This window comes from Triticum aestivum, chromosome 1B (assembly GCF_018294505.1).
Source record: "Triticum aestivum cultivar Chinese Spring chromosome 1B, IWGSC CS RefSeq v2.1, whole genome shotgun sequence".
Lineage (NCBI taxonomy): Eukaryota > Viridiplantae > Streptophyta > Magnoliopsida > Poales > Poaceae > Triticum > Triticum aestivum.
Genome location: NC_057795.1, coordinates 63,105,405 through 63,129,352, shown reverse-complemented (window position 1 = coordinate 63,129,352; position 23,948 = coordinate 63,105,405). Strand labels below are relative to the sequence as shown.

General features: G+C 44.5%; 1 protein-coding gene across 1 annotated transcript; it reads right to left on the bottom strand.

The window, feature by feature from the left end:
- Positions 1-746: 746 nt before the first annotated feature.
- LOC123107119 (disease resistance protein Pik-1) lies at positions 747-15,151 on the bottom strand. Its single transcript, XM_044529130.1, has 2 exons — positions 15,058-15,151; positions 747-1,257 (listed from the first exon to the last, which is right to left on the bottom strand). The coding sequence occupies exons 1-2, from the start codon at positions 15,099-15,101 to the stop codon at positions 888-890; spliced, it is 414 nt and encodes a 137-aa protein (XP_044385065.1). The 5' UTR covers positions 15,102-15,151; the 3' UTR covers positions 747-887.
- Between the last annotated feature and the right edge of the window lie 8,797 nt (positions 15,152-23,948).

Genomic DNA, 23,948 nt, shown 5'->3' with positions numbered 1-23,948 from the left:
ACGGACACCTATACAAAGACTACACATATACAACCGTATATCTATACACATAATACGGTTATATATTCTAACAATGGCAATTTTAGTTTATAGTTCATGTCAAGTCTAGTTTCTTAATTCATCATTTTATAATATGTCAAAATTTACTAATGTAGAAGAAAATAGCTGAAACATATCATGGCAACTTCAGTTAAACATCATGTCAATTCATGTGCAGTAGACATGGCAACTTTTAATAATAAAAAATCATCGAAATATATTGATATGAGATCTAGTTTCGAAGATCTTGTCGCGAGGGATCTAATGGTGAAAACGAACCTTCAATATGATATTTTTATTTAAGAGATAAAACATTTTAAAAACTGAAAATTCAAAAAGATTTCCACATGCATGCACGCGATGACGTGGCGTAACCTGCGTGTATAGGATGTGTGGGCAGATTTGGTTCACACCACACGTGTGGACGTTAGCGTTGTCCTTTGTAATAGACCAGCGCTGAGGTTGAGGGCTGCCACCTGCCGATTAGCGAGTTGAGCAGAAGATTTGTCACTCGCCATGTCGTATAAATCATACTCAGGGACGGAGGGAGTATTCATTTTTCCGGCCCGTGACAGATTTTGTTGGACTCGAAACCGGACTTGTCATGCTGACGGTCCGCTTGTTTGTTGTCAGAAACTCTGCTCTTTGAGAAGACAAGACCTGACATCGAAGGAAGCTTATAACTAATTGAAGCTCGACACAGTAGCTAGCTGAACCTTAGTAGATACTCCATCAAGTCCGATACCACCATGAAAACTTGAGAGGTGCCAAGCTCTTGATCGTCAAGTATGACCGGCAAAAGTCAGTATAAGTAATCAACGCGCTACCCAATCAGCATGTGATGTGGTCTACATTACCGAACAGGTGCCCGGCTCCGGCCGCGAACATGGGTACCCGTACGCCTCGACGGCGGCAGCAGCAGGGTAGTGCTGCTGCTCGTAGAAGAAGTTGACCGGCGCCGGTTGTGATGGGTAGTAGTAACCGTACGGGTAGTATTCGACCACGACCGCGGCCGGCGGCTTCTTCGCGTCTTCCTTCTTGGCGTCGCCGACCTGCAGCAGCTGCGCGTGGCCGACCTTCCTGCGCAGCGCGCTGGTGAGCTTGACGGAGTCGACGCCGTGGCCGACGACCACCAGCTGGTCCTTGCCGTCCCCGGCCAGCGCCACCGAGTCCACCCCCGGCGTGGCCGCCACCAGCGCCAGCGCCTTGGACCGGCACCTGCTGCTCGCCATCTGCACCGCGATCACGATCCTCTGCGTCATTGCTGGCTGCTGCTGCGCCTCTTTGTGTGTGTGGAGGTGGAGCTTGCAGTTGCAGTGGATGAGAAGCAGAGTACCCTTCGCTGCAAGGCTGCAATCCGAATATATAGCGAGAAAGCTGAGCAGCAGCTTCGTTGGAGGATTCGACAGTGATGAAGACGCGGTGCAGCAAGAAGACTTGTTTTGTTTATAGGACTTGGGCTTTTAGACTGACACTGACTGCGCTTTGTCTCGTTGCCTCGGACGCGTTGTCAGGTTTGTCCCGTTGCTTGCCGGGGGCACTAGCAACCATGAAAATACTCCACTTATACTCATACAGTATTGCTTCTGTTCATTTTTATAAGACCTTATAAACAATTCAGACATCACCCAAAACAGGGCAATGTCGGTTGTCTGAAATGTCTTATAAAAGTGAACGAAGGGAGTATTAAAAAAAAATAGTCAACGACGACTATGTTTGTGCAATGGTTTGGACTTTGGACTGAGCGTCCAGCTTGGTGATCAACCAAGTTTTCCCCTCCGATCAGCTTGCAGGTTTTGACGATTTCGTGCCAAGGTTGTTGGGTGGCTACAAAATCCTCCGCTATGCGATAGCATGTGTGCTTAATTATAGAAAAGAGGTAGGCAATGCTCTTGGTAGCTTAGAAGTGTCGTTTGCATTGAGTGGTCAATTCAGTTATTGGAATTTTGTTATAATTTTTTTACGCAATATCAAAATTATGGTTCTGATTCAGAAAAATCATAAGTATCACTTCGTCGGTCCCATGTCGAACCAAGAGTGACTCTTCATCTGCTTATGGGCCAAAGATGCCCTTTTCGTATGGTCATGAGGCAATCTTCTTTTGCTTTGGGCCCGAAACAAAAGGACTACACCTACATACAGTAAGCTAAGGCAAGCTCGCGTCCCTGCCATGCCATCAGGATCATATCAATGCCGAGAAATTTTATTCAAACCAAACTAGAATTGTGCATCGTGGAAAATAAGGGAGTTCGGTTCATCTCCGCTCCTTTAACTCCGCTCCCGGAGCGGACGAGACTGCAGCTCACTTTGACAGAGCTGCCAAAACCGAGCTCCGCAACTCTGTTGAGCGGATCAATTCCGAACAGGGCCGAAATTTGGCCTTTCAATGTACATCGCCCGTCACAACTCACAAGCCTACATCGTGCTCGGTGAGAAATCTTCCAATTACTCTCATCCATATGTTCATCTAGATGTTCCTAACCTTGTAAACATTGTGCATCACCCTATTGTTGTCATTGGTCGCGTGCACCGTAATCCATGTCATCGGTGGGCTTGGAATGAAGAGTGCCTCTTGAGCTTGTGTGCAAATAAAGAGTCACTATTCAGCCTATACGTGGACGAAAAGGGCCTCTTCAGCCAGGCCCAGCCAGGCCGCGGGATGAAGAGTTACTGTTAGTTCATCACGGGGAATGACGGTGTGATACTTCTAAAATTATCGAACCCATGATATTACATTAGAATCAGTTGATCAGTAAAAATGAATAAAACACGTGTCAATTATTAGGTAGAAAGCTCCTTCTAAACATTTTGTGTACTCCAGATTTTTCTATTTAGATATATCTAATTATAAACACGGCTATCAATTAGTGTCAAAAAAGGTCCTATATTATGGGACAGAGGGAGTACATTTTTACACCACAATATTTAGAATTATTTATTAAGATAGTAAATGGCACATACATATACCTATATTACTGCAAGATTCATAAATTAATTCAAAAAGGCATGCAAATTCTCCGTTATGATTTTAGCACATTTAAGTGGAATTGATTTAAATATTTTAAACATATTATATTGAAAAATGTAAAGAAAAATGTAGTTTCATTTACATAGTAATTAGCTACGACTGTAAGTCTGTAATTAAGAAAATACTTTTAAACATCTATTAAAGTTTTATTATAAATAGTGATGCTGCACGTGAGTTTGGCGGTATAAATTGTTATGTATTAGCAGTATTTTACCAATACGTGCTCGATGTCCCATTTCAGTGCAATGTTCCATGCTTATATTTGTTTTCGTGACTATTTAGTTATAAATTTTTACAAAAAATGAAATTGTACAATATCCTAAAGGAGCATTTCAATTATAACTCCTGCAGATTATTAATGGACCCAGATGGTTTAGTAACTAAAATATTGATCGACAACGCTGATCTACTTACTCGTAATTAGCAAAATTAATAATGATATCTGAAGAAAAGTACCAGATTACATAAACGTAGAGTTATAATCAGCCAACTTTAAGTTTGTAGGCATGTTAAGCTAAAACTGGTATATCAATGTTGAAATTGCCTCCTTCATGTCCTCTAAGATTTGAATTTCTTTTTATGCACGTAGAATTGATTTTTTTTTTCTACCGGAGCTTATTATCACACAATTTTAGTTACTCTATCCTCCTATTAGCTTTCTGTGGATTACATTTTATTTATTTGTGAAGAAGAGTCCGTGAGATTTTCACACTCTGGGAACAATTCTGTTAACATATAATACTTCTAGGTTACTGTCGGCCAGACATTTTGTGAGGGTGTAACGAGTTGCTTTATTACTTGTACAACTATCTATCCGGTTCAGGTTTGGAATTTTTTTACATGATTGAAAAGAACATGTAACCGAATACACTGTCAACATGTTAACAAATACGTCAGTTTGATTAGTGTGCATAATCCCACCTCAAATACGAGAGCTTGATTAGTGCGGACAATCCTGCCTTAAGAGGCACCACTAGGTGGCGGCCCAGCCACTAGTAAGAGTAAAGAAGTGGGCGATCCCTCAAGTCCAGTTCGTTTTGAACTACTACCCCTATTTGACCACCAATTTACGTCCAAATTGCCACTCGGTCCAGACTAACAGAGGCCGAGAACACACCCTAACATCTCTCGTGTCCTCTCCCATCGCGTTCTTCTCACCGTACCAGCCACGTGAGCCCTCGAGCTAGGATTCCCGGCTCCAACCGGCAACCCTGACCTACCGCCATCAAATCCGTTGGCAGCAGCCACCCTACTCCGCCACATCGTCCCGTACGCCCGGTTAGCTGTCTTCACCATACCCGCCCGCCCGTCTCCTCTCCGCCCGGCCCCGTCTTCACCAAGCCAGCAGACGATTTTGTGGGCAGATTCCCAGAATCAATTTCTGGAGAATTGAGAGGTGAAACGAACTGGCCTTGAGGCAGGGCTCTTTTAGGTGCTGATAAAAAAAAGCAAACTGATTTCCCTATGTACAACAATGAATATGAATATTTCACACCTTCAACAAATGTCCAAGAGTTGGACTGTTGGAGTCAAGGATTGATATCCGTGATTTGTGGTCTTTCCCTGCTAACAATATATCTGTGGTTTCTTTCGTCCCAGGTAGATTTTATTTTACGTAAAGACTAACGCCCTCATGTGTGGGCGTCTGGCAACTCGCCCACACGCATGGATCCTCGTCCAACCAATTCTGCACGAATCTTGGCGCGTTCTAGCAGTTTTTGTGTGCCACATAGGACTGGGCTGGTGTTTGGGCATTTGTCCGGTCGCCCACATGTCCTTTTTCACCACACTGGGGGCTGGTGTGTGGGCGTTTAGCAATTCGCCCACACACCGGTTTTCACACACGCAGAGGGGCTGATGTGTGGGCGTTTATCACTTCGCCCACACGCCCATCTCCTCGCACACCCAAGCTGTCAAGTTGCCATGTGTTTCTGCAGGGTACATGGAAACTGCCCTAGCTTTGCTTGTAAGCAGATGGCAACTCTCTTTTACCCGAGTTGCCATATGTTTTTGCATGATACATGGCAACTGCCCTAGCGTGCACGTAAGCAGATGACAACTCTTTCTTTTACATGGCAACTTCTCTAGCATGCTTGTGAGCACATGGCAACTCTCTTTTTTATCCGAACATGTTTTTTTGCCATGCCTTTTTTGTAGTGCTACATGGCAACTGCCTAGTGTTAGTAGGTGGTGATACGTCTCCGTCATATCTATAATTTTTGATTGTTCCATGCCAATATTATTCACTTTCATATACTTTTTGGCAACTTTTTATATTATTTTTGGGACTAACATATTGATCCAGCGCCCAGTGCCAGTTCCTGTCTGTTGCATATTTTTTGTTTCGCAGAAACCCAATATCAAATGGAGTCCAAACGAAAAAAAATGGATGGCAATTTTTTGGCATATTTATGATTTTCTGGAAGTAAAATCAACGCGAAACGATATCCGAGGTGGGCACGAGGTAGGGGGCGCGCCCTACCCCCCCCCCCCAGGCGCGCCCCTGACCCTCGTGAGCCCACCGTAAGGCGGTTGACGCTCTCCTTCTGGCGTAAGAAAGATAATTTTATGAGAAAGATCTGGGCGAAAGATTCACCCCAATCGGAGTTATGGATCTCCAGATATAAAGGAAACGGTGAAGGGGTAGAATCTGCCAACGCAGAGAACGCAGGAACAGAGAGATAGATCCAATCTCGGAGGTGCTCTCACCCCTCCCAAGCCATGGGAGCCAAGGACCATAGGGGAAACCCTTCTCCCATCTAGGGAGAAGGCCAAGGAAGAAGAAGAAAAAGGGGGGCTCTCTCCCCCTTGCTTCCGGTGGCGCCGGAACGCCGCCGGGGGCCATCATCATCACCGCGATCTTCACCAACACCGCCGTCATCTTCACCAACACCTCCACCAACTCTTCCTCCCTCTATGCAGCGGTGTAACCTCTCTCTTACCCGCTGTAATCTCTACTTAAACATGGTGCTCAACGCTATATATTATTTTCCAATGATGTATGGCTATCCTATGATGTTTGAGTAGATCTGTTTTGTCCTAATGGCTATTTGATGATCGTGATTGGTTTGAGTTGTATGTTTTATTATTGGTGCTGTCCTATGGTGCCCTCCGTGTCGCGCAAGCATGAGGGATACCCGCTGTAGGGTTTGCAATATGTTTATGATTTGCTTATGATGGGTGGCATGAGTGACAGAAGCACAGACCCGAGTAAGTAGGTTGTTTTCGTATGGGATAAAGGGGACTTGATGCTTTAATGCTATGGTTGGGTTTTACCTTAATGAATCTTTAGTAGTTGCGGATGCTTGCTAGAGTTCCAATCATAAGTGCATATCATCCAAGTAGAGAAAGTATGTTAGCTTATGCCTCTCCCTCAAATAAAATTGCAATAATAATTACCGGTCTAGTTATCGATTGCCTAGGGACAAATAACTTTCTCGTGACAACAAGCTTTTTACTTTTACTAGTTTAGTTGTGTCTTTATCTAAACATCCCCTAGTATTTATTTACGTGCTCTTTAGTTTCTTGCAAGCTTATCCAAAAACACCTACAAAGTACTTCTAGTTTCATACTTTTTCTAGGTAAAGTAAACATCAAGCATGCGTAGAGTTGTATCGGTGGTCGATAGAACTTGAGGGAAAGTTTATTCTACCTTTAGCTCCTCATTGGGTTCGACTCTCTTACTTATCGAAAACTGTTCTGATCCCCTATACTTGTGGGTTATCAAGACCTTTTTCTGGCGCCGTTGCCGGGGAGTCATAGCGTGGGGTGAATATTCTCGTGTGTGCTTGTTTGCTTTATCACTAAGTAATTTTTATTTGATGTCCTTAGTTGTTTTCTATCTTTAGTCATGGGTAGGAAACGCAAAATACCAAAAAAATTAGTTGTACCTACTGCTCCAATGGTTGAAGAACCACTCAAAATCTATCACACTGCTGAAGCTTATTACTTGGATCATCTTCGATCCCTATGTGCTCGTGTTGAAACCCCCACTAGTTTAGTTGAGGGCAAATCTTTAGATGAGCATGCTTGTTATGTGCAACACCGTATATCTGAAAAAGGGAAACTATTATGGGGTCAAATTCAACGTTTGCAATGCTATGCTTGGAATTTATGTTATTATTATGATTTTACTTGTTGTTCTGAAAACCCTAAGAAACACCTTCCCTACCAATGTGAGTTTATTGATAATGGAATCTTATCCTCGTATGCTAAGGGTGTTTATAATTACTATGATGTTCAACAAATTGAAGAATTTGTTGCTTTTAAGGGTGCTTACGAAATTGCTTTTTTGATTGAAAAGTATGGTGCTACTCTTTACGAATCTGAAAATTTTGCCATACTTGAATATTGTTATTATAATTATGCTTCTAATGCCTATGTTAAACAATATATTGAGAAATTCTCCGCTGTCCAAGAAAAGACTAATATTTTGCAGGAAGCTATGGAAGAAGAAATTGATGAAACTGTGAGCTCATTGGATGAAAAAGATGATGAGGAGCGCGAAGAACAAAAGGAGGAAGAGCGGATTGATCACCCGTGTCCACCTTCTAATGAGAGTAACTCTTCAACTCATACATAATTTAATTCCCCTTCGTGCTTACTGAAGGATGATTGCTATGATGACTATTATGATCCCGTTGATTCTCTTGAAATATCCCTTTTTGATGATACTTGCTATGCTTGTGGCCAAGATGCCAATATGAATTATTCTTATGGAGATGAACTTGCTATAGTTCCTTATGTTAAACATGAAATTGTTACTATTGCACCCACGCATGATAGTCCTATTACCTTTTTAAATTCTCCCGATTATACTATATCGGAGAAGCTTGCACTTATTAAGGATTATATTGATGGGTTGCCTTTTACCCTCGCACATGATGATTTTGATGAATGTAATATGCATGTGCTTGCTGCTCCTACTTGCAATTATTATGAGAGAGGAACTCTATCTCCGCCTCTTTATGTTTCCCATACTATGAAATTGCAAGAAACTGTTTATACTATGCATTGGCCTTTACTTGGTGTGCATGAATTGTTCTTTTATGACATGCCGATGCTTAGGAAGAGAGTTAGACTTCGTCATTACATGATTTATGTTACTTTGTGCTCACTGCTAAATTACAAATCATTGTTAATTAAAATTGGCTTTGATATACCTTGGGATCCAGGTGGACCATTACTTGAGCACTAAATGCCTAGCTTAATGGCTTTAAAGAAAGCGCTGCCAGGGAGAAAACCCGGCAGTTTTAGAGAGTCATTTATTTCTGTTGAGTGCTTTTATATAGTTTGAAAACAAAAGAATAAAGAGGGGAACCCAAAAGCTTTTCAAAAGAGAAAGTGAAAGTGAGAAAGACAAGCATTGTTGAAGTGGGAGAGCTCCTTCAACTTTGTTCATGCTTACGGAAACTTTGTGAATCTTGATTACAGAAACTTTTCATCAAAAATAATTATCCCCTTGTACAATTCCATTATATTATAAAAATAATGTGCCAAGGTTTGCCTTTAGGATGTTTACAATGCTTGCTGGTTTGTACGGTGCAGGACAGAAACTTTGGCTGTAGTGTGCGATTTTCCATTTTTAACTGGAACGTCAATTGGTTCTGATTCCTTTTGCACTGTCTTTCTATATAACTTGTTTATTTTTACTAATTTTGGTAGAATTTTTGGGGTACCAGAAGTATGGTGGATGTTCAGATTACTACAGATTGTTCTGTTTTTGACAGATTCTGTTTTTGATGCATAGTTTGCTTGTTTTGATGAATCTATCAATTTATATCAGTGGATTAAGCCATGGAAAAGTTATATTACAGTAGACACAATGCAAAAACAAAATATGAATTGATTTTCTACAGTATTTAGAGTGGTGATTTGCTTTATTATACTAACGGATCTTACCGAGTTTTCTGTTGAAGTTTTGTCTGGATGTAGTGTCTAATCGAGGATGTTTCGATGTGAGAAGAAGGAAGAGAGGCAAGAGCTCAAGCTTGGGGATGCCCGAGGCACCCCAAGTAAATATTCAAGGAGACTCAAGCGTCTAAGCTTGGGGATTCTGGGGAGGCATCCCCTCTTTCTTCAATAAGTATCGGTATGTTTTCGGATTCGTTTCGTTCATGCATTATGTGCAAGTTTTGGAGCGTCTTTTGCAATTAGGTTTTTATTTTTCTTTTATGAACCATGCTGGTATGAGATAGTCCTTGGTTGATTTATAGAATGCTCATTGCACTTCACTTAAATCTTTTGAGTATGGCTTTATAGAATGCTTCATGTGCTTCACTTATATCATTTGAAGTCTGGATTGCCTGTTTATATTCACATAGAAAACCACCATTTGTAGAATGCTCTTTTTCTTTACTTATATTTGTTAGAGCGTGGGCATATCTTTTGTAGAAAGAATTAAACTCTCTTGCTTCACTTATATCTATTTAGAGAGATGACAGAATTGGCCATTCACATGGTTAGTCATAAAATCCTACATAAACTTGTAGATCGCTGAATATGATATGTTTGATTCCTTGCAATAGTTTTGCGATATAAAGATGGTGATATTAGAGTCATGCTAGTGGGTGGTTGTGGATTGTAGAGACACTTGTGTTGAGGTTTGCAAGTCCCGTAGCGTGCACGTATGGCAACCGTTGTGTGACAAATTTGAAGCATGGGGTGTTTCTTTGATTGTCTTCCTTATGAGTGGCAGTCGGGGACGAGCGATGGTCTTTTCCTACCAATCTATCCCCCTAGGGGCATGCGTAGTAGTACTTTGCTTCAAGGGCTAATAAAGTTTTGCAATAAATATATGAGTTCTTTATGACTAATGTGAGTCCATGGATTATACGCACTCTCACCCTTCCATCATTGCTAGCCTCTTCGGTACTGTGCGTTGCCCTTTCTCACCTCGAGAGTTGGCGCAAACTTCGCCGGTGCATCCAAACCCCGTGATACGATACGCTCTATCACACATAAGCCTCATTATATCTTCCTCAAAACAGCCACCATACCTACCTATTATGGCATTTCCATAGCCATTCCGAGATATATTGCCATGCAACTTTCATCATCATCATATACATGACTTGAGCATTTATTGTCATATTGCTTTGCATGGTCGTAAGATAGCTAGCATGATGTTTTCATGGCTTGTCCATTTTTTGATGGCATTGCTACGCTAGATCATTGCACATCCCGGTACACCACCGGAAGCATTCATATAGAGTTATATCTTTGTTCCAGTATCGAGTTGTAATATCGAGTTGTAAGTAAATAAAAGTGTGATGATCATCATTATAGAACATTGCCCCATAAAAAAAGGGAAAGGCCAAAGAAGCCTAAATAAAAAAGGGGGCCAAAGAAGCCCACAAAAAAAGGGGGGCAATGTTACTATGTCTTTTTCTACACTTGTGCTTCAAAGTAGCACCATGTTCTTCATGTAGTGAGTCTCATATCTTGTGCTTCAAAGTAGCACCATGTTCTTCATATAGATTGTCTCCTATGTTGTCACTTTCATATACTAGTAGGAATTTTCATTATAGAACTTGGCTTGTATATTCCAATGATGGGCTTCCTCAAATGCCCTAGGTCTTCATGAGCAAGCAAGTTGGATGCACACCCACTTAGTTTCTTTTGTTGAGCTTTCATACACTTATAGCTCTAGTGCATCCGTTGCATGGCAATCCCTACTCCTCGCATTGACATCAATTGATGGGCATCTCCATAGCCCGTTGATTAGCCGCGTCAATGTGAGACTTTCTCTCTTTTTGTCTTCTCCACATAACCTCCATCATTATATTCTATTCCACCTATAGTGCTATATCCATGGCTTGCGCTCATGTATTGCGTGAGGGTTGAAAAAGTTGAAGCGCGTTAAAAAGTATGAACCAAGTGCTCGACTCGCCATCGGGGTTGTGCATGATGGGAGCATTTTGTGTGACGAAAATGAAGCATGGACAAACTATATGATTTTGTAGGGATAAGCTTGCTTTGGCCTTGTTGTTTTGAAAAGACATGATTGCTTTATTGGTACGCTCGAAGTATTATTGTTTTTTATGTCAAATGATAGACTATTGCTTTGAATCACTCGTGTCTTAATATTCATGCCATGATTAAACATATGATCAAGATTATGCTAGGTAGCATTCCACATCAAAAAGTATTCTTTTTTATCATTTACCTGCTCGAGGACGAGCAGGAATTAAGCTTAGGGATGCTGATACGTCTCCGTCGTATCTATAATTTTTGATTGTTCCATGCCAATATTATTCACTTTCATATACTTTTTGGCAACTTTTTATATTATTTTTGGGACTAACATATTGATCCAGTGCCCAATGCCAGTTCCTGTCTGTTGCATATTTTTTTTTCGCAGAAACCCAATATCAAACGGAGTCCAAAAGGAAAAAAACAGATGGAGATTTTTTTTGGAATATTTATGATTTTCTGGAAGTAAAATCAACGCGAAACGGTATCCGAGGTGGGCACGAGGTAGGGGGGCGCGCCCTACCCCCCAGGCGCGCCCCTGACCCTCGTGAGCCCACCGTAAGGTGGTTGACGCTCTTCTTCTGGCGCAAGAAAGCTATTTTTATGAGAAATATCTGGGCGAAAGATTCACCCCAATCAGAGTTACGGATCTCCGGATATAAAGAAAACGGTGAAAGGGTAGAATCTGCCAACGCAGAGAACGCAGAAACAGAAAGATAGATCCAATCTCGGAGGGGCTCTCGCCCCTCCCAAGCCATGGGAGCCAAGGACCAGAGGGGAAACCCTTCTCCCATCTAGGGAGAAGGCCAAGGAAGAAGAAGAAAAGGGGGGGGGGCTCTCCCCCTTGCTTCCGGTGGCGCCAGAACGCCGCCGGGGGCCATCATCATCACCGCGATCTTCACCAACACTGCCGTCATCTTCACCAACACCTCCACCAACTCTTCCTCCCTCTATGCAGCGGTGTAACCTCTCTCTTACCCGCTGTAATCTCTACTTAAACATGGTGCTCAACGCTATATATTATTTCCCAATGATGTATGGCTATCCTATGATGTTTGAGTAGATCTGTTTTGTCCTAATGGCTATTTGATGATCGTGATTGGTTTGAGTTGTATGTTTTATTATTGGTGCTGTCCTATGGTGCCCTCCGTGTCGCGCAAGCGTGAGGGATACCCGCTGTAGGGTTTGCAATATGTTTATGATTTGCTTATGGTGGGTGGCGTGAGTGACAGAAGCACAGACCCGAGTAAGTAGGTTGTTTGCGTATGGGATAAAGGGGACTTGATGCTTTAATGCTATGGTTGAGTTTTACCTTAATGAATCTTTAGTAGTTGCGGATGCTTGCTAGAGTTCCAATCATAAGTGCATATGATCCAAGTAGAGAAAGTATGTTAGCTTATGCCTCTCCCTCAAATAAAATTGCAATAATGATTACCGGTCTAGTTATCAATTGCCTAGGGACAAATAAGTTTCTCGTGACAACAAGCTTTTTACTTTTACTAGTTTAGTTGTGTCTTTATCTAAACAGCCCCTAGTCTTTATTTACGTGCTCTTTACTTTCTTGCAAGCTTATCCAAAAACACCTACAAAGTACTTCTAGTTTCATACTTGTTCTAGGTAAAGTAAACATCAAGCGTGCGTAGAGTTGTATCGGTGGTCGATAGAACTTGAGGGAAAATTTATTCTACCTTTAGCTCCTCGTTGGGTTCGACACTCTTACTTATCGAAAACTGTTGCGATCCCCTATACTTGTGGGTTATCAGGTGGCAACTCCTAAAGTTTTGAAATCATGACAACTGCAGTAGATCAGACCATACATGTCAACTGCAGTTGAGCAACCATGGCAACTGTAGTTCAGCGACATGGCAACTGTAGTTCAGTGACATAGTAACTGTAGTTAAATGAACATGGAAGAGGGTTCAGACCATGGCAACTGCGGCGACGCGTGATGATTGTCACACGGGGCGTGCGGGACCATAAGGTAGGAGGTCTGGCATACGGGCGTGTGGACGTTATCAATTTTACCCACACGTAGGCATGTGAGAGGGACCGCGAGGTAAAAAAGGAGGTATGTGGGCATTACTTGTTTTGCCTACATGTAGACGTGTGGACTGATCTTCTTAAAACACCACACAAATTGTGTGGGCAGACCCCTTAACGCCCACACGTGTGGGCGTTATCGGCGTCCTTATTTTATCCAGCTTCCTTCAAGTTATTTTCATGATAACCTTAACAAATAACAACATCTTTCCAATTAATTGATTATAAAAGCTCAAACAACGACATGTTTCTTTTAAATCAGAATGATGAGATTGCTATCGCACGAAGCTTAGCACCTCTGCAACTACCTGCAGTGTTAGTCGTTTGCAGCACGGATGTTTTCCACTATTAAGCAGAGCACTCGTTCCTGGCCATTCTTTTTAATTTTTCCGAAGTGCTTGGCCATATTGCCTCTGAAGATCATGTTACTCTCTCCGTCTCAAAATAAGTGTCTTAATTTTGTACTAGCTCTAGTACAAAGTTGTACTACCTCCGTCTCGGTGAATAAGTTATTCGCGTAGTTCTAGGTCGATGATTTAACTATCTAAATATGTATTATATATGACAAAATATATATATTTAGAAACTACATACGTGTAGAAATTTAGTGATATACTTTTCATGACATATAACACATATTTAATTCCTCAAATCGACGATCTAGAACTACGCAAATGACTTATTCACCTAGACGGAGGTAGTACTAAATTTATGACAGTTATTTTGAGACGAAGGAAGTACAACACAAGAAATGTGATGTGATGTGATCATACTACGAGCACGAGACATGCCAGCATATTCTTGCAGGTCCGGTTAGAAGCATCTTGAAGCAACAGCGACACATTCATCCTGCAGTGTGATGTTGCATACCTGCATGACAAGACACCTGTGAACCATCCTTCTATCTTCATAACGTGTGTGCTTCTTCTTTGTTTGTTTTTTTTTGGAAAAACTTTCAATCTATTCATCTTTAATCTTAATAGTACAAAGAATACTAGAGGTAATAATGGGTGAGCTTGGCAGTTGAAACATCTAAAATTGGTAGAATTCTTTGCCAATCTCAAACTTCTAGCAAGCTCGATTACTTTCTTTCCCCGTCTCTAGATAACCGTTACCATTATACATACTTGTTATAACCATCTAAATAGACCATCGTTGAGGTGTGGCCGTATGCATCGTTCTGATGCAGAGGCCAGGGTTATACCCCTTTTCTAAAAAAAAAAGACCAGCGCTGAGGTTGAGGGCTGCCGCCTGCCGATTACGGAGTTGAGCAGAAGATATGTCACGCGCCATGTTGTATAAATCATATTCATTTTCCGGGCGCGTGACAGATTTTGCTGGACTCGAAACCGGACTTGTCATGCTGACGGTCCGCTTGTTTTTTTGTGAGAAACTCTGCTCTTTGAGAACACAAGACCTGAAATCGAAGGAAGCTTAACTAACTGAAACTCGACACAGTAGCTAGCTGAACCTTAGTAGATACTCCTTCCTCAAGTCCGATACCACCATGAGAACTTGAGAGGTGCCGAGCTCTTGATCGTCAAGTACGACCGGCAAAGGTCCATACAAGTAATCAACGTGCTACCCTATCACTATCAGCATGTGATGTGCTCTACATTACCGAACAGGTGCCCGGCTCCGGCCGCGAGCATGGGTACCCGTACGCCTCGACGGCGGCAGCAGCAGGGTAGTGCTGCCCGTAGAAGAAGTTGAGCGGCGCCGGTTGCGATGGGTAGTAGTAGCCGTACGGGTAGTATTCGACCACGGCCGCGGCCGCCGGCTTCTTCCCGTCCTCCTTGGCGTCGCCGACCTGCAGCAGCTCCGCGTGTCCGACCTTCCTGCGCAGCGCGCTGGTGAGCTTGACGGAGTCGACGCCATGGCCGACGACCACTACCTGGTCCTTGCCGTCCCCGGCCAGCGCCACCGAGTCCACCCCCGGCGTGGCCGCCACCAGCGCCAGCGCCTTGGACCGGCACCTGCTGCTCCCCATCTGCACCGCGATCACGATCTTCTGCGTCATGCCGGCTGCTGCGTCTGTTTGTGTGGAGTGCGTGAGGAGGCGGACCTTGCAGTGTGTGAGAAGCAGAGTGCCCTTCGCTTCTAGGCTGCAATCCCTATATATAGCTAGAATCAAAGAGGGCGAGCGAGAAAGCAGAGTGGCAGCTTCGTTGGAGGTTTCGACACTGATGAAGACGCGGTCCAAGAAGACTTGTTTTGTTTAGGACTTGGGTCTTGGGCTTTGAGACTGACTGCGCTCTTGTCTCGTTGCCTCGGCCGGACGCGCAAGGAAACGCGTTGTCGTTCCAACTAGAGTAGTACTCCATTTGTACTCCTACTACAAACAAATAATCCCTCTGTTTTAAAATAAATAATTCAACTTTATACTAAAGTTAGTACAAAATTGAGTTATCTATTTTAAAACGGAGGGAGTAGTCACTAGTCAGTGACGACCGTGCATGTGCAGTAGGTTTGGACTTGGTGACCAAGCAAGTCTTCTCCTTCGGCTTGCAGATTTTGTCGATGTCGTGCTGAGATTGTTGGTGTCTACAAAATCCTCATAGCATGTACAAACCCAAACGCTCATATAGAGGTAGGTACTCATGTTGTTAGCGGAATAGCGGTGCTCGTTGTAGCTTCACAAGTCTTGTTTTCACTTAGGGGTCCATCCAGTTTTCTCTCTTGAAAAGGAGGTTCAAACCATAGGCCTCTGCATTATAGTAATGCACACAATCTTTTATTAAAGTTGATGCAAAGTGTTAAGCTTCATGTACTCGTCAACACAATCAAAAATCTGAACGGATGGAAAGAACTTCATGCACTTGAACGCTATCTCTCACGTGTAACATGGGAAGTCAGCAATGGCTCACAAGACCTATACGTGGACAACGAGGGCGGCGGCAACAATTTTTGAATAAATTGTGAGAGCCAAAACTTAAAAGCAATCGTATAAAGAAGTTACAGTTAGGTATTTCCTTTTGTTTTGTCTAGACACAGTTTTATTTTAGGTTTTGGGTGAGCTAGGAAAAATATAGAATGAGTGTTGTATGGATTTATTTGAGCATACGTATATTAGCTTATATAAATTCCTAATTCAGTGCATATTCCTAGTAGAATTGTACTAATTGATAGATGATACTCTCTCTGTCTCATAATATAGGATGTTTTTTTCATAATGTAAGATGTTTTTTTTTACATTAGTGTAGTGTCAAAAAAGTCTCACATTATGAAACGGAGGGAGTAGTTTATAAGTTTGATTGATGTGTTCTTAATGGTGTTGTAAATGACTAGTAAGATGTCCGTGCTACGCTACGGGATAAGAAACGATTAGTAGAATATTATTTACTTAAGTTATAATCAAGAGACCCATACGTCGCAATGGGAAAACATTTTTTTACTTTACGCCCATGTTCGGCTTTGGTCCGAGGCTCCCAACGCGGCCGAATCATCTCAAAAAGTGTTCATCTGCGTCCCCATCGCGCTCCCATGTGCCTTGCCCAAGCTCGCATGCCCCCCCCCCCTACCTGCGCCCACCTGCGCGCCCGCCTCGCCCGCCCAGCCGCTCTCCCGCGCTCGGGCGCGCCCGCCGTGCTCACCCGACGGGGTTGCTGCAACAGCGCCCGGTGCTGCCGTGGTTGAGGTTGCCAGTCATGCGATGTGCCTTGCCCGCACGCTCGCCAGATCTAGCTCGTATCCCATCGTCCCACTGTCCCGTCGCGCCCTCGCATGCGCGCTCGCCGCGCCCTCGCCCCGTCGCGCTCACCGTGTCTTGCCTGCCTGCTATGCGTTGGATCGGGATGAGATGCGGGCCTCCGAGAGCGCTCGACTGGGGAGACAGGGGCGCCACCGCGCTTGGCCTTGAGCCATGCCGGAGGTGGCGCCGCCGCGTCTGGCCTTGAGCGGCACCGAAGGGAGCGCCAGAGGCCTCGACGCCTAGCATTGCTACTTGTGGGCGGTGTGGTGGGGAAGAGAGAAAAAGAAGACGCGAGAGAGGTGGGAGGTGGGTGGGTGTGTGATAGGTGAGCCTGGCCGCACATGCAGAGGACACATTCGGATAACATAGACACAAAAAACGTTCGGTTTGTGTCCACTTCAAACCCAAATCACGAGCAAGTTTGATCAAAAAATGGGGTCAAACAGATACAAAATGGATGATATGAGGTCTACGATTGGGCCATCGGACGCAAGACAAATGGGTCGTGCAATAGCCGCGTAACAACCTACAACGCCTGCAATACATGCAGTTGTATCGTTCGCCCCAGCTCGAGAACCTGCTCCCCGCAACCCAATGGTGAATCCTACCAACGCATTACAGCAGCACACCGGGAAAATATCAGGTGCTCCCAAGCTCGAGTACTCCCGGTGCTCCAAATTCAAGAAAACACTAGTAACATGCACGTGCTACGCTACGGAATCACATGAAATGAAGTGGAATCACAAAAGTACAAACCCAAGCGTGTATTCTAAGACTTTGGTCAAGAAAAGGTTAAGCTTTAGCCATAGCCAAAAAACTCTTTGTAATATGACGCTATTAACATCACAAAGTTATGTGGAGCCTCACACCAGCTACATTATGATTAGATATATCTTAGATAACACATGTGCACAACTATTTGCAAACCTAACACGCGTCGAAGTTGTTACATTTTACTTTACCTAGAAAACACACCAACTTACATATCGTTGAAGTGTTGTTGGCATTACACCACCTTAAGATTTCACTTCATAAATGAAACTTGGTTTCCGTTACAACAAGGATCATAAAAGCATTTGCCATCATTGTCCACGACATCATTCATGTAATATTAATCAAAGCAAAGTAACGTAGTCCAAGCGCAACTCAACGTATCTTAATTAAAACATTGTCCTATTATTCTAATTCTCCAGTGCTTCATCCTCACTTGATTCATGGAGATTTTGGTCCAGGGAAATCATTATTGATCTTCCACAAAAAAATTGTAAGTATTTGATATACCATATAAAGCAAATAACAATATAACTTCAACCAAAAATTTCAATATCCTTTGCCTTAATTCACATGCTGCTCAGATATTCGGGTTAAACCGTTTAAGTGCATCCTACTAAAGTTTGTAGTATGCAAGCCACAATCTAGTTAATTAAAGTGCATCCTATTAGCAAAATTTATTTTCGCTTTATTACTATGTGCATAGAACAATGCATGCGCACTTATGCGCTCTGCATGTAACATTGTTGCCACGACAATAAGACGCTCGAGTTTTTTCCATGTACTTAGATTATTAGTCACCAACTTATCCCATACAACTATCTTTGACAATATTATTGCTACAAAATCATATACAGGAGATGCATTAGGATCAATGGTAACAGTGACCCAGCCTCATATTTGCTACTTTATTAGTTAAGCAGATTTATGTGGAATTTAAAACAGAGGCCATCCACCTCAATACTGGCAGTAAAGTTGCAGCTTTGAACTATAGGAAATGCTAGTTCACAAAATTTTGGATCTAGCCCTGCAGATAATACGGTAACCTGAGGATACAATTACTCATCCATGAGATTTGACATAGTCAACCATGTCAAGCATACAAACTTGCCCTGAAGATACTGTCCAGATTTGAAGCATGTACTTCAAGTGCTCGTTGTCACAAGAACATGCACATTTCAGACCTCGCAGTGCTTGTCAGAATAAACATGGGACACCGCTGATATGCATGAGCACACAAGGGACCCGGCCGGCGAAAGGCGGATGCTAACGTACATATCATCACCGATATTGGGCATGCCATGATAGCGGAGAGCAGCCTGGAGCGCCCGCAGCTCAACTTGCTTGACAACGGCGGCCTGAACCTCTTGCCAGTTGGCCTGACCGGGAGTGCATGCCTGGACGGCACTATGATCTTTCCAACGGGATCAGCCAACCATCTCTCTATCGGAGAAAGAGAGATTTATTCAGACCCTAACTACAACCAGAAGTCCAGAACACATTTATTCAGACCCTAACTACAACTACGACTGTACGATAAGAGTTGGGACGCCCGCTCAACTGAATTTCGGCGGTAAGAGAGTGGAGGGGCAGGCGTACATGTAGCGTTGGGCACTCGAATCCCACGTGGTGGGGGGGGGGCTCCTGTTTGAGGAACCAGGAACGCCGGCCACGTGAGGCCGAATTTCGTGTTTTGACCCTTTTTGGATAGTATTTCAGGATCTGATCCCTGTTTGAATTTTTTTCAAGATTTGACCCTTTTGCTACAGCCAGGGCCTCTAGCGGTAGGGTTAGATAGCCTACCGCCACGGCCCATGGCGGTAGGTGTGCGACGGAGGGGGATGGCGGCCGTTTGACTGCGCTGAACGTGGTTAAGCACCTACCGCCAGGAGCCCTGGCGGTAGGCTGTGCGACCCTACCGCCAGAGCCCATGGCGGTAGGGTGTTGTTTCAGTGTAATGTTTCTGTAACGAAGAATTGAAGGGCCCTGGCGGTAGGCTGTGCGACCCTACCGCCAGAGCCCATGGCGGTAGGGTCCTGTTTTTTCAGTGTAATGTTCTGTAACGAAGAATTGAAGTGCCCTGGCGGTAGGCTGTCTGACCCTACCGCCAGGGTCCTTGGTGGTAGGGTCCTGTGTTTTATGAATTTAAGTTCAATTGCTTGCTTCTTTTCAAATTCAATATGACAGTAATATTATAGCAAGTTTCACAAATATGACAACAATATCACAGATCTCAAACAATTAAACTTGGGCATCACATACACATTAACAAATTTGAAGTGCATAGAACATTTCAAACGAACTTCAACTAATTAGTAAACGGAGTTCCACATAGTTTCACAAATAGCAAACACATAGATCCACAAATAGCAAACACATAGTTCCACGTAGCTTCATAACCACTAGAAAAGTTCAACCAAACGAAGTTCAACCAAACTAAAAGAGCCAACTATCGAAGAGCATAATCAGTTGCTCCTTCCCCTCTTGGAGGTACGGTCCTCGTTACTCTTTGAACGAGTCTCTTCGGTCTTCTTCTTGGGCCGTCGAGGAACCGGTCTCTGGAAAGGTTCCGGACTCAGCAAATCCTTCGTCTTCGGATTCCTCTTCTTCGGCAGCTGAGATGCTTGAGACGTTTGAGTTGCTGGAGGTCCATAATCTTCATCGTACTCCTCCTCCCCGTTGCTCTCATCCTCCTCCTCCCCTTCTTCATATGTGGCCTCCTCCTCCTCCTCCTCCTCCTCCTCCTCATCCTCCTCCTCCCCAACCAACCTAGACGACGAGGGAGCATGGCTTGATGAGCCGATGATACCCTGTGTGGCTACAGGCTGATAAGCTTCAACTGACCCAGCTCCAGCACACCCAAGCAGCCCTACCAGCTTGCGACAACGCTGCACGAACTTCTGCACACACAATGAAGCAAGGTCATAATAAGTATCAGATCGACTGATTGCAAGTGAAAAAGATGCATCTGTTCCGAGGAGGCTGAAAATGTACCTTCATCGTCCCCCTGACTCTGGTCTCCGATTCTATGCTCCCGGGAAGATCACCTAGTGCATCTGAGGCATCGAAGATGCATCTGTTCAGCTCACCGGACTGCAACGGCATAAGTCAGTCACGATGACGAATAAAATATTTTAAATCAACCGTCGGTTCGAACTTACCACTCTGTTGATGAGGGGTGCAAACTCCCTAAATCCACTGTGCATGTCTCTGATGCCGGTCTGGTATGCCTGTTCATCGGGGTCAGCCCACTCCAGCTCCGCGATGTCTTCCGCCGTCCATCGAGGCCTGAGACGAAGACGGTGCTTCTGGCCATCATCGTACCACCTCATGTGTCGGCCCAGGTAATCATCCCAGTTAGTCACTCTCCTCTCCACGTCTTTACGGTACCTCCGTCGGTTCCACTCCGTCACATGAGTCTTATGCTCCTCTCCCCAGTCTGTGATCGACTGATTCTTCTGCCGGCTCATCCTGCAAGGCATAAGCAACAAGAATCATCATAAGCGCAATGAGATCATCATAAGCAACAAGAAACATGATAATCTCACGGAGAACAAAGAGCTCACAGGTGGAGCGCGTGGCCGCCGGTATCAGTGGGCTGGCCCGGTGGGGTATGCTGATAAATCCCAAACTGCGTGGCCACGCGTTGTGGCAAATGCCACTCGACGGCGTACACACAGATCATGGGCACGATGCACCGCCAGAGACCACGGTCCGCATCGCACATCACGTTCAGATCAAAGTCCCACTCTCGTTCTTGTCGATACGGGCACCAGATTACCTATTACATATACCTTGGTAAGTTCGCACTCTCGGTCAATAGTCGGAATCAAAGAGAAAGGTGTTGGGCGAGTTCATATACCTGCGTATGCGTCAAAGCGTCCAAATCGTTGGTGTAGGTCTTGTACGAAGTCTTGTTTAGGCCCGTGTAGAGTTTGACAATGTCCCACTCGTAAGCTACGGTGGGGTTTCGAGTCTCGTCGCCTTCTTCGCCATAGTCTTCCCATGGGCGTCTTCGCAACTTCTCCGGATGCCCCACCGGCAGCCGCTCCCACATCCAAATGGAGAAGGCCCAGACAAAGCCACCCATATTGGACTTGTCTCCCGTCCTCTGCGTTGCGTCGTAAAGCTGCAAAACATCAAATGAGGATCAGATATAAGAAAATGTCATGGACACACTTTCGTAGGTAGGTATGCAATTAGACACTCTCTTACCGAACGGTATAGGTAGGCGAGAGATGCCGTCCCCCAACTGTACCCTACATCCCAGTCCACTAGGAAGAACAGATACGCCCAGTTGGCGGAGTTCCTGGAGCTGTCTGGAAACACGACCTCCGAGAGAATATACCACATATAGGCCCTCGCGTACAACTCCACAGTCGCCTCATCTGCGCCTTGGGGGCATGTCTTCCGGTGCTCCGAGAGCCAGATCAACGGCACACCGGATGTACGGTTACTCTTGGCACCGGGGCAGTCGCCGATGAGGGTGGTGACCCTCTCCTCCCAGTTGGCCCTCTCCACTTGACCGGTGAGTACATGACCCTCGATCGGCATTGCAGTAATCATCCCCCAGTCCTCTAGGGTCACCGTCATCTCCCCGCATGGCAGATGGAAAGAATGGGTCTCCGGTCTCCAACGGTCAATCAGAGCTGTGAGAGCCACATGGACAAGCGTCGGCGGCTGACGCTTGAACTGCAGCACGAAACCCAACAGACGGGCTCTCTTGAAGAACGGCGCGTAGCGCTCGTCGTAGTCCATATGCCCATGAACCCCGTGACCCCTCATGCGCAGTGGCTGGAGCGTCTGTCAAAAAGTGAACGCCAAAAAGTTAGGAAATCATTTTCATCAATCCGAGAACTTTGATCAAAATTTCTTTCATATCACTTACCTCTCCGTTCTCTATGAAACGGGCACGATGACCCTTGTCGAATGCCCAGTCCAGCATGCAGTACCGTGGGCCGATGTTGTCCGCAAGAGGTGGCCGCCTTAATAGAGTTTCATAAACAAAAGCACCATAAGCATAAGCATACATAAACAAACAATGAACTCAAATCATATCAAGATAAAATTTTAAGCATATTCCTCCAACAACATCTACTACACATGATGGATCAAATCATATCAACATGCATCATATAAAAAAAACCTCCAACATACATCATAGCTTCATATTTTTAAACAAAATTTTCCAAACAACATCTTCATATCATCATATCAACATGCATCATCAAACTAGGGTTCATCTTCACACTAGATCATATCATCATATCACATGCATCATCAAACTAGGGTTCATCCCTTTATCAACATTACATCATAATTTTTTTAACAAAAAAAATTATGAACTAGGGTTCATCTTCACACTAACATATGAACTATTGATTAGAGTACATATCCAATACCACTACTTACTAAAGAACTAAGAACTACAACTACAATCAATCTTAGGTGAAAAAAAATATTCAATTAAGTTCAAAAACATGAGGGATTTCAAGCAAATAATGCGTCAAATCGGTAGCAAGTTTGCAAAAACTAATTGGAGGGATCGGAGGAGCTTACGGTTCTCTCCTCGGGGCCATCTCGATCCGCCAAAACGGTGAAGAATAGGTGAAGATCCAAGGGGGGGAGTGGAGGAGATGAGAGAGGGAGAGAGGGGCGACTTGGGGGAGAAAAGGATGAACTGCCGACGGGGGGAGGGGAGGGGTGGGGAGATGGGCAGGGGCGCGGGGGTTTCGGGGCAAATAACTGCCCGGACCCTATCGCCAGGGCCCCTGGCGGTATGGTTAGACAGCCTACCGCCAGGGCACCTGGCGGTAGGGTGCGACGGAGGGGGACGGCGCCGTTTCCACGCGCTGACGTGGATAAGTTTCCTACTGCCATGGGCCGTGGCGGTAGGCTATCGAACCCTATCGCCATGGGCCCTGGCGGTAGGCAAAAGGGTCAAATCTCGAAAAAAATTCAAACAGGGGTCAGATCCTGAAATACTTTTCAAAAAGGGTCAAAACACGAAATTCGGCCGCCACGTGAACTTGCCGCAGGCGTACGAGGACCAAAAGGTGCCACGCCGGTGGTGGTGTTGCAGGTGGAATTGGCCTTTCCCTATGCGTCAGGCATCTCGCAGGTCATGGCGTGCGAGGAGACGGGGATTCGCTCAGCCAGGAGGCAAGACAGGGGGTTTGAGAGATGGGACAGGGCTGTGCTGCGGGTGATGCGGGGCGTATTATCTCGAAGTCTCGTTTGTATCGTGAGAGAACGAGAAACCTCCAGAGCATTGCTTAGCTTGAGTACAACCAATTTCATTCCCAGCCTTAGCTTTCAGATCGTACGATGCAAATGACACAAAGGCAGACACACCATCATCACAAACTCACATTTTTATAGGAGTAGAGATAGATGTTCTCTTAC